The sequence below is a fragment of the Gadus macrocephalus genome, chromosome 8 (assembly GCF_031168955.1).
Source record: "Gadus macrocephalus chromosome 8, ASM3116895v1".
In the NCBI taxonomy this organism is placed as follows: Eukaryota; Metazoa; Chordata; class Actinopteri; order Gadiformes; family Gadidae; genus Gadus; species Gadus macrocephalus.
In genome coordinates, this window is record NC_082389.1 from 18,603,127 (window position 1) to 18,614,035 (window position 10,909).

The 10,909-nt window shown below is 48.5% G+C and overlaps 1 protein-coding gene across 2 annotated transcripts; it reads right to left on the bottom strand.

Moving 5' to 3' along the window:
- Window positions 1-142: 142 nt before the first annotated feature.
- fzr1b (fizzy/cell division cycle 20 related 1b) lies at window positions 143-10,201 on the bottom strand. 2 transcript variants are annotated; one of them, XM_060059759.1, is made up of 14 exons: window positions 9,979-10,201; window positions 9,300-9,531; window positions 7,658-7,759; window positions 7,522-7,585; window positions 6,509-6,636; window positions 6,098-6,180; window positions 5,067-5,250; window positions 4,460-4,525; window positions 3,922-4,024; window positions 3,626-3,807; window positions 2,460-2,693; window positions 2,236-2,340; window positions 1,984-2,076; window positions 143-721 (listed from the first exon to the last, which is right to left on the bottom strand). In XM_060059759.1, exons 2-14 carry the CDS (start codon window positions 9,375-9,377, stop codon window positions 680-682), a joined length of 1,464 nt encoding a protein of 487 aa, XP_059915742.1. In that variant the 5' UTR covers window positions 9,378-9,531; window positions 9,979-10,201; the 3' UTR covers window positions 143-679. The 2 variants fall into 2 exon arrangements, with proteins under 2 accessions (XP_059915742.1, XP_059915741.1); XM_060059758.1 differs by having other exon boundaries at window positions 9,300-9,480; window positions 9,979-10,200.
- Between the last annotated feature and the right edge of the window lie 708 nt (window positions 10,202-10,909).

A 10,909-nucleotide genomic window follows, 5' to 3' on the forward strand; every position in this document is an offset into this window, starting at 1 on the left:
TAACAACCAAAAATGTTCTTTCATAAGTGTTTCATTAGTTTGATTTTGGATAATATTAGGTTACGATCGTTCTTGTCTCACCCCGTGGAGATGGATTCTTACAGACAATGCTTTTAAGTCACAGACACAGACACAAAAGAGCTCAGTGTTTGCAGCCGTGTGTGCAGCTGTGCATGGTGCAGATGTTTATTCATTGTGGTTGTGTTGATTGACGTGGCACAGAACATACCAGAAAACATGATCAGAAGCACAGTGTTAAAAACATTACATGTCTTTTCGAGACTTAATGACATGATGTCAAATCATGATTTCCAGATTCTTGATGTCAAATCATGATTTCCAGATTCCTGATGTCAAATCATGATTTCCAGATTCATGATTTCATTTTCATGATGCAGCTCTCTTAGACATGACAACTTACTGATGAAATTATAAAAAAAAGAAAGAGTTTTTCCATCACGTCCACAACAGAGCAGGAAGGTCTTCAGAGAGGCGGACGTGGCTGAAGTGGTGGAGCCTCCAGGGTTCTTTCAAAATAAAAGTCTTGTGGAAGTGAGGTCAGGTGCATGGAGAAGGTTTCCTTGGGACACAGAAGGGCTCTAGTAGTGCAGTAGAATGGTGGTCTGTGTGTGACTGGGGTCTGTGTCTCCTACTGAGAAGGTCCTATCCCACCGTGGGACTATCGTATTCTGGTGAACAGGTTCAGCACCGACTTGGACTCCTGGAAAACAAATAATATACAATATAAATATAGTACTTATATAACCAAATAATATACATAAATATGATACTTATATAACCAAATAATATACATATATATATAATAATTGTATAACTAAAGGATATAGATAAATATAATACTTATATAACAAAAGGATATACATAAATATAATACTTGCATCACAAAATAACATACATACATAAAATACTTATATACTTAATATAGCATATACAAATATAACACAAAATGATATTCATAAATATAATACTGAATATACATAATACAATACTTTCCGGCATGCAAATAAAGGAAAGTGAATGAGTTGTTTGCTAGAACTGCAGGATACCTTCTAATAATAGAGCTACTCTAGTTCTATATAACCATTTTTTACCTATACATATTTCACTGTAGACTAAACATGTCCTGTATCTTGGTGTTTTACAGTAGACTGAACATGTCCTGTACCTTGGTGCATTTTGTTTTACTGAAGACTAAACATGTCTGTACCTTGGTGTTTGACAGTAGACTAAACATGTGCTGTACCTTGGTGTTTGACAGTAGACTAAACATGTGCTGTACCTTGGTGTTTAACAGTAGACTAAACATGTGCTGTAGCTTGGTGTTTAACAGTAGACTAAACATGTGCTATACCTTGGTGTTTAACAGTACACTAAACATGTGCTGTACCTTGGTGTTTAACAGTAGACTAAACATGTGCTGTACCTTGGTGTTTAACAGTAGACTAAACATGTGCTCTACCTTGGTGTTTAACAGTAGACTAAACATGTGCTGTACCTTGGTGTTTGACAGTAGACAAACATGTGCTGTAGCTTGGTGTTTAACAGTAGACTAAACATGTGCTGTACCTTGGTGTTTAACAGTAGACTAAACATGTGCTGTAGCTTGGTGTTTAACAGTAGACTAAACATGTGCTGTACCTTGGTGTTTAACAGTAGACTAAACATGTGCTGTAGCTTGGTGTTTGACAGTAGACTAAACATGTGCTGTACCTTGGTGTTTAACAGGAGACTAAACATGTGCTGTAGCTTGGTGTTTGACAGTAGACTAAACATGTGCTGTACCTTGGTGGTTAACAGTAGACTAAACATGTGCTGTAGCTTGGTGTTTGACAGTAGACTAAACATGTGCTGTACCTTGGTGTTTAACAGTAGACTAAACATGTGCTGTACCTTGGTGTTTAACAGTAGACTAAACATGTGCTCTACCTTGGTGTTTGACAGTAGACTAAACATGTGCTGTACCTTGGTGCAGCGTGTTTTACTGAAGACGTTCCAGAATCGCAGCGTCTCGTCTCCGGCTCCGGTGACGATGGCCTCCCCGTCTGGGGACACAGCCTGGGGGGGGGGGGGGTGGTAATTTGATGAATCATGATTATCAAATCTGCAGAATGTGACAAACACTGCACAGATAGAATGGAAAGTCCATCAATGTGTCTTTTCCAAATGAGGATCGTTCATTTGATTTTGATTGTAGGCGGTCCCAGTGAAACTCACCAGGTACAGCACTCTGTAGGAGTGTCCTGTGAGCTTGGCCACCTGGGTCAGTGAGGGGTACTTCCACACCAGGATCTGGTTCTGAGAGTAGCCATGTGTGCTGACCTGGGGGCAAACACAGAGGTGTTTGATGCCTACATGGGACATTGAACCCCCTACCTTTTGGCTGGGAGTCAACCCCTCCTAGCCTGTGTGTGTGTGCGTCGGTGTGTGCGTGTCCTCACCAGCTCGTTGGCGTGCTTGGACCAGGCCAGGTTGCAGACCTGGGAGCCCGTGTCGGTGCTCTGCAGCGGCTGGCCCGTCAGCGTGTTCCAGAAGCGCAGGCAGCGGTCGGCCGTGCCCCCGCCCGAGGCCAGCAGCCCGTGCTGGTGAGGGGACCAGGCGATGGCCTTCACCGCCGCTAGGTGGTCGCTGTACTGCTGCATGGGCAGCAGGCTGGAGCTGTTCCACACCAGCAGCTGGAGGGGAGACGGCGGAGCACTTTACCACGCCTGCTTCACCTCATCGTCACGAATCACCGAGCACCTCAGAGGTTCGTCCTCTAGTGGTGACGGCTGATTTCCAAAGTGGAGCTCAATGTGAGAACAGACACATTTAAAGACAGACACAACGAGTCAAATGTTGCACATCTTTCCAATATCTGATAATGATGAGCAATAAAACCGTTTGTTAATGCTATTTAGTTCTTTAGGACAGTGGTTTTTAATCTGTTAAAAGTGAGTAAGTGCGTGATCAAGTGGATCGTGCGATCCAAAATCATTTTATATCGTGCTTAGATGCCTCGTCGAATGTTTGAGGGATCGATCCCAGAACCTCTTTCTAGCTGGGTTCATTTTTAGTGTTAATAACTGTATTTGGGGGTACTACTAGAAGAAGGTTACATTCCTGTATGTTAAAAATACCCCTTGTTATTCTCACACTGTTCATCTCTGCAAAACCAATTTCAACGTCTTTCAAAAACGGCAGCAGCCTGTCTGCTGGGATTGGTTAACACGCCCACTCTGCTGGGATTGGTTAACACGCCCACTCAGCTGCGATTGGTCGAACGCTTTGCGCGTGCGTCTTTAAATTCACACCCCCGAGAAGTTGCAAACATTGCGGGTAGCCGGGAGGCGGGACTTTGGCACTTCAGCCCCGCCCACGACACAGTCTGAAATCACACTAATACAGAAGCAAGGCTTGAGCGCAAACAAGCTGTTTCACGCACTTATTGAGGGGCGTTCTCGTGGGCCGTATACCCCCCCCCCCCCCCTCGCTCAGACTTAGATCTTTCTAGCTAAGCAGACGGAAACATGTATACGTACGTCGCATAACGGTCTAAAGCAAAGGTAGAAGTAGAAGTAGCGTGATATCACCCCTTCAACCCACGAGTTCTCCTCTCTGCCCCCACCTTGTTGTCGTTGCCCCCTGAGGCCAAGTGCTGGTGGTCCGGGGACCACTTCAGCCCGCAGACCTCCTGGCGGTGGCCCTGCAGCCTCCGCTCGGCCCCTGGGGGGCTCCGCACGTCCCGCTGCAGGATCACCCGGTCCCTGCTGCCCGACGACAGCTGCTCGCCGTTCCATGCCAACGCTCCTGGACCGGTGGGGGGAGGGGGGGGGGGGAGTCAGAGCCGTAGTGGTCAACCATCTGCCTCCCCCTGGGTCTCACTGGTATCAACTGGGGCTAACTGGTCTGGCCGTCACTGACCTACGCGTGCGGAGTGCCCCTCTAGGCTGCTCAGCTTCCTCCCGCCGGTGGCGTCCCAGATCTGGACGTAGCCCTTGTGTGTTCCCACGGCAACCAAGCTCCCCTGCAAGCACCACACACACACACACACACACGCACACGCACACGCACGCACACACATGCACACACACACACGTGGAACAGAGGAGGCAATCATAAATATTTTTTCTTACCCTCTCTTCTTTCTCAGTCGCACCTTCACTCACTCACTCACTCACTTACTCGCTCTCTTTCAGGTCCTCCCTCTCTCACTCACTCGCCCATGCTCTCATTCAGGTCCTCTCTCTCTCACTCACTCACTCACACATGCTCTCTTTCAGGTCCTCTCTCTCGCACTCACTCACTCACACATGCTCTCTTTCAGGTCCTCTCTCTCGCACTCACTCACTCACACATGCTCTCTTTCAGGTCCTCTCTCTCGCACTCACTCACTCACTCACAGGTCCTCTCTCTCTCTCTCTCTCACTCACAGCTCCACTCTCCCCGTCTGTCAGCTCACCCTCTCGTTCCAGCAGACAGACGTCACTGAGTCCCCGTCCACAGAGAGGTCACAGAGTCTGGTCACCTGACCATCATCAACACACCAACATTCACAACGTTAGGGCTTATCAAACATTAACAAGCTAACATTCATGATGTTAGGGCTTATCAAACATTAACACGCCAACATTCACAACGTTAGGGCTTATCAAACATTAACACGCTAACATTGACAATGTTAGGGCTTATCAAACATTAACACGCAAACATTTACAATGTTGGGGCTTATCAAACATTAACACGCCAACATTCACAACGTTAGGGCTTATCAAACATTAACACACTAACATTCACAATGTTAGGGTTTATCAAACATTAACACACTAACATTGACAACGTTAGGGTTTATCAAACATTAACACACTAACATTCACAACGTTAGGGCTTATCAAACATTAACACACTAACATTCACAACGTTAGGGCTTATCAAACATTAACACACTAACATTCACAACGTTAGGGCTTATCAAACCTTAACACGCTAACATTCCCATCATGGCGGTCCTTGTAACCTAAAGGTGGTGAGCCCCTGGTGTACGTGGTGCAGGAGGGGGTGGAGCTCACCTGGCTGGTGCAGGCGCTCCACAGGTACACACAGGCCCCCAGGCCCACGCTCAGCAGGTTGCCCGCCGACCAGTCCACCAGGTTCAGGTAGAAGTCGTCCTGCAGCTCGGGGGCGTCCAGCACCTTGAAGGGGATCTTGGAGATCTTACGGGCCGGCTTACGTGGGGAGCGCAAGAGCTTGTGGCTGGTGGGGAGAACCAGGAGGGAACGTCAGGGTGGAGGAGGAGGTGGAGGAAGAGGTGGAGGAGGAGGGGGAACCGGGAGGAATCGTCAGGGTGGAGGAGGAGGTGGTGGAAGAGGTGGAGGAGGAGGAGGTGGGGGAACCAGGAGGGAACGTCAGGGAGGAGGAAGAGGAGGAGGACGAGGAGGGGGAACCAGGAGGACATGTCAGGGTGGAGGAGGAGGTGGTGGAGGAGGAGGGGGAACCAGGAGGGAACGTCAGGGAGGAGGAGGAGGTGGAGGAGGAGGAGGAGGAGGAGGAGAAGGGGGAGGAGGAGGTGGAGGAGAAGGGGGATGAGGAGGAGGAGAAAGGGGAGGAGGAGGTGGAGGAGGAGGAGGAGGTTTAGGAGAAGGAGGAGGAGAAGGGGGAGGAGGAGGTGGAGGAGAAGGCGGTGGAGGGGGAACCAGGAGAAGACATCAGGGTGGAGGAGGAGGAACCAGGAGGAGACATCAGGGTGGAGGAGGCGAAGGCGGAGGAGGAGGGGGAACCAGGAGGACACGTCAGGAGGGTGGTGGAGGTGGAGGAGGGTGGAGGAGGGTGGAGGAGGGGGAGGAGGTGTTGGCCTAGTCTTCTCATACAGTACTTTAGGATTTTCTTCCCGTCAAAGGATTATCATATCTTTTGTAGCAAATGCTCGGCTCAAGATAGAAAAATAACACTAGCAACAGAATAAACCTTGCAATGTAAACCCTGTCAGATCCATGTCATTGAGGAGCAGGTCGGGGTTAAGGATGGCTACAGATGAGACTGTGGACCCTGGGCTCCCATCCCAGAAAGGGCTTAGCGTGAGAGAGAGTGAGAGGGTGTTCACCTCTTGTTGCTGAGTGGGGAGAGGGAGTAGGGGGAGACGTCATTGTCGCTGTCAAAAGGCACTTTCTTGGTGTGGACCGTGTACTGGAGGAACAACAAGAAACACAATCAACACTAGCAACAGCACCAGTTTAATTCAACAATTGAAGCCCTTATTTAGTTTTGTTTTCAAGTAAATTCACTGAAGTGACAAAGGGGAAACCTGTTTTCAAATCACATTTTAAAATTCTCCGTGTGTAACCATGATTCATAGGACAACATTCGCTGTATATTATGCAGGCTAAACTAACGAGGCTTTACTGGTCACACGGAGTGAAGCCCGATTCTACCAGAACTCTCCAAGCATCATAGTAATACGGTCTGTGTGCATCCACGGTGAGCTGGGATGAGGGGCGCCCTCTGCCTCTCCTACCCTGAACAGGCTGCGTGCGCTCGGGGTCAGGACGGCCTGCCGCCGGTCGTCGGCGTGGGGCTCCACCATCGCCTCCATCCCCGCACCCAGCAGCTCATTCCTCAGCAGGGCAGCATAGGCCACCGTGTCTGAGGAGGAGGAGGAGGAAGAGGAGGAGGAGGAGGAGGAGGAGGAGGAGGAAGGAGGAGGAGGAGAGGGAGGAGGAGGATGAGGAGGAGGAGGAGGAGAGGGGGGAAGAGGTGGAGGAGAGGGAGGAGGAGGGGAAGGAGAGGGAGGAGGAGGAGGAGGAGGAGGAGGAGGAGGAGGAGAGGGAGGAGGAGGAGGAGGAGGAGGAGAGGGAGGAGGAGGAGGAGGAGACGGAGGAGCAGGAAGAGAGGGAGGAGGAGGAGGAGGAGGAGGAGGAGTTGAATGGACGGCTGCACGATATGGCTGATACTAGGCCACATCAAGGCCCAGATTTTGATCCAATATCCAATAAAACAGTATTAAGAAAATACCATGAAACATAACACAGCAAGGTAGCACCTAAATACCATCTAAGTTTAATAAAGTACATCTGGCCTACACCTGCACGATAAATCATTATAAAATAGCGATCTTGATTAACCCCTGTGTGGATTTGAGTTGTAAATTACTTTTGATATTATTCTTTTTTTTTTTTTATTATTTTTGAAGCCTTCATTTACAGGTGCGTGGAGTTTGTTCAGTAGTTATAAAAGGCAAGCAATTAAAGCCAATGTGAAGCTATATTTACAAAATAAATCATTCCGTTTTTGATACTGCACTTTAATCCGTTAAAAAGGGCCCTATGAAACGCAACGTCCTAGAGATGCCAAAAAACTACGTTTGGTACTGCCATTTTTTTTTTGTCATGGTTCAATAAAAATCACATTTTGTGAGAAAAGAATCGGAGCAGAGAATCGTGAGATCAATTCTAAGCTAGAAAATCGTTATTCATATTTTTTGCCTTATCTAATAGCTACAAAATAAGACACTCAACGGTGACCTCTGACCTTTGCCTGACTCTGTGCTGGCGTCCTTGGCCTTGTGGTTCAGACTGGGGGAGTGACAGTTCTCCTGAGGAAGATAACATGATTAGAATCACTACAACCACATAAGTGCCGAGGAGAGAGATGTGTACATGCTTACGTTGGCGTAGTGGAAGTTGATACTCCAGTTGCTCCCAGCACGGGTGGGGATGTAGCGGTCCCCCGACCTGACGCTGAGCGGGCTGCAGGCTGCCCCCACACACTGACCGCCAGGACAGAAACCACCGTTAGTCATCTCTAGTCCTCTGCAGTTAAAGCACAGCATACTTTCTATCGGCGAGTTTCGAATATGTGGGTATCAGATCAACTTTCTATCGGCGAGTTTCGAATATGTGGGTATCAGATCAACTTTCTATCGTCGAGTTTCTAATAGAGGTGTATCACATCAACTTTCTATCGACGAGTTTCTAATAGAGGTGTATCACATCAACTTTCTAAGTTGGCGAGATCAAGCATGCGATGCGTTGCGTCGCATAACATAATGCATTCTGGGATCAAAACGTCAGAAATGCTGGTGATAACTTCCCTACGCGACATGTCCCATGTCTTTATAAACTTGCGAGAGTTCCCTCCGTCTGCACTTCTGTGCATATGGTCTCAAATAAATGCGGACATAAGACAGTCACTCCCCTCAACAGATTAAAACGTTGACCTAGTCGGTTGGAATTATCACCTGGAAGTACCAGCGTGAGAAATTACATATCTCCTTTGAAAGGGGCATGCCCTCTCTCAAACTAGGCTTGTTCAAACCACGAGATGTGCACCTGTGTCCGACTTGACGTTGTGGTGGGAACTTGACGTGTTTCTGACTAGTTCCGGCGGATGTTCTGAAGTCTCTTGCATGCATGCGCGCAAATGAAGACGATCTGATTATTATTATCTGATATTGCCTAATATTCACATATTTATCACTCACACACCGACGATGGTGTCAGCGATGCAAGGCAACAGCTAGTACTGATGGGTCGTTGGCGACCGAATCAGTTTGAATGAACAAATCTTTACTCCCGTTCGTCTCGTTTGTTCTCAGACTCGACTCCACCCAGACCCACTAGTCGCTGAGTCGCTGACTCCCTGTTCGTTCACTGACTGTGAGTGGTGAAGAGGCTTAGTGAGCGGGCGTATGATAATGCGATTCAATATCAGTGAAATGGTAAATGCATGCTATCTTCGTATTTTCTGTGTCATGCGACACAAGATTAATGAAATATTTGAATATCTCGTCAATCTGTCTCGTACTGTCATTGTTTGCTCTCACGCATGCGACCCGCTGCGTTTGGTTAAAGATGTAATGTTGTGTTTATTGATGACCGACTTCCACGATCGTTTGAGAATGAGAACGAGGGAGGAGCTGAGTCTGACTGACTCGGCTGAGAACCGTGCATTCCATGATTCAATTCACCGCTACCGGAAACGCAACTGAACGAATGAACGAACAAACAAACGATTCTGAACGACTCTTCTTGGCGAACTGACCGACTTGAACTGAATCATGGAAAATAATCATGAAATCCATCACTAACAGCCAGCTCGTCAGGAGCAGTGAGGGTGAGGTGTCTTGCCCAGGGTCGCCTCGACTCAGCAGGGAGGAGCCGGGGATCTAACCAGCAACCTTCCGGTTACCAGCCAACCCGCTCTACCACCTGAGCTTCTGCCGCCACAATACATGTACAGGCTTAGTGAAGTTTAGACTCAAACTGACACAGGTATAGTGTAGCATGGTGTTTGCCCGTGAGCCTCACCTGGGCCGGTTGTGTGTCCCGCGGGAGGTTCTGGTGGTTGATCTGCTTCAGCAGCCGTCGTTCGTACTCCTGGTCCATCTCTCCGGGGGCCACTGCTGTCACACAGCAATGCCCCCTCCTCTGGGACCCCTTTAGACCTGCCCACCCCTACCGCTGAGAGACCCACGGAGGAGCTCCATCTCTGTAACGAACACACAAGAACAGCTGAGAGACCCACGGAGGACCCCCGTCTCTGTAACGAACACACAAGAACAGCTGAGAGACCCACGGAGGACCCCCGTCTAACGACCACACAGTGACTGCTTAGCGTTGGGAAAAGAGATCATAGGCATTAGGCAGGTGATCGTAAGGATATCTCAGACCATTGGTTTGGCCTGGTTTAAACGACCTGGTTTAAACGGCCTGGTTTAACTGGACTGGTTTAAATGGCCATGTTTAAATGGCCATGTTTAAATGGCCTGGGTGCCTTTGCGTCGCGTTGACGCTACCTCCAGCGAGGGTAAACGACTGAAAACGGACAATTGCTTTAACATCAAATGACAAAAATACACCCGACTGCGTGACTGCAGCCCGGTCATTTAAACCCCAGCGGGGGGCGACGCGGCGTTGTCATGGTACCATGATATGGCCGACAACAAACCAGCCGTCAGCTGACGTCCTCACAGACAGGTTGTCGTACCTGTCAGCCGTGGAGCTCAGGACACCGTTGTAGGGACTGGCGTGTTCCGATCACACAACGTCTCGTCTCGAATACTCCTTCGACGGTTCAATCACGTCCACGTACTGCAAGCGACAGAACAACACAGCGGGAGGCATCTGTGTTGTTTACGTCGCTGAAAAGATGGCGACCGAATCAGCTGGAGCAGAAATTCTCTTCTGCTGCTGAGTTCATAGACGAAAGACGACACGGAGCAACAGCGCCCCGCTGCGGCGAGCTGCAGAGCACCAGAGGACACGGCGCAACAGCGCCCCCCTGCGATGAGCTGCGGAACACCAAAGGACACGGTGAAACAGCGTCCCCGTGTGGCGAGCTGCGGAACATAAGAGGACATGCTGCAACAGCGCCCCGCTGCGGCGAGCTGCGTAACATTACAGGACACAGTACAACAGCGCCCCTCTGCGGCTATCTGCGGAACAGGGACTTGTTGTGTTGATGGTTGACAGCAGGCTGTCGCTACCGTATCTACCGTATCTTCATTGAAATGCACCTGTACTGTACAGGTGCATTTCAATGAATTAGAATATTGTGGAATAATTAATTTATTTCAATAATTATATTTGATAAGTGAAACCCATTTATTATATTGATTCATTCCATCAACAGTGAACTATTTCAAGCCTTTAATTGTATTAATCTTGATGATTATTGCTACAGCTCATGAAAACCCCAAAATTCAGGGCCTCAATATATTAACATAAATAAGGGGCTTCAAATATTTTACTTTTGTTGTTGAATATATGAATTTCAACAAGGGATTGGGCGACCATCAGGGTGTAGCTACGGACTGAGCGCTGTGGCATGAAAGCCTGTTCGACCGTTTTAAACATCGCATGGACATTTGTGCATGTTTTGTTTTCTCTTTGTCCATTCATCCACCCTGTGTGGTCAC

Excerpts from the sequence above, each read along its gene's own strand:
- fzr1b (XM_060059759.1), bottom strand. The coding sequence starts at position 9,377 with ATGGACCAGGAGTACGAACGACGGCTGCTGAAGCAGATCAACCACCAG. Across the intron at positions 5,251-6,097 it reads TCCCCACTCAGCAACAAGAG|CCACAAGCTCTTGCGCTCCC; the intron begins GTGAACACCCTC and ends TCTCCCCACCAG. Across the intron at positions 4,526-5,066 it reads GGAGCGCCTGCACCAGCCAG|GTGACCAGACTCTGTGACCT; the intron begins GTGAGCTCCACC and ends GATGATGGTCAG.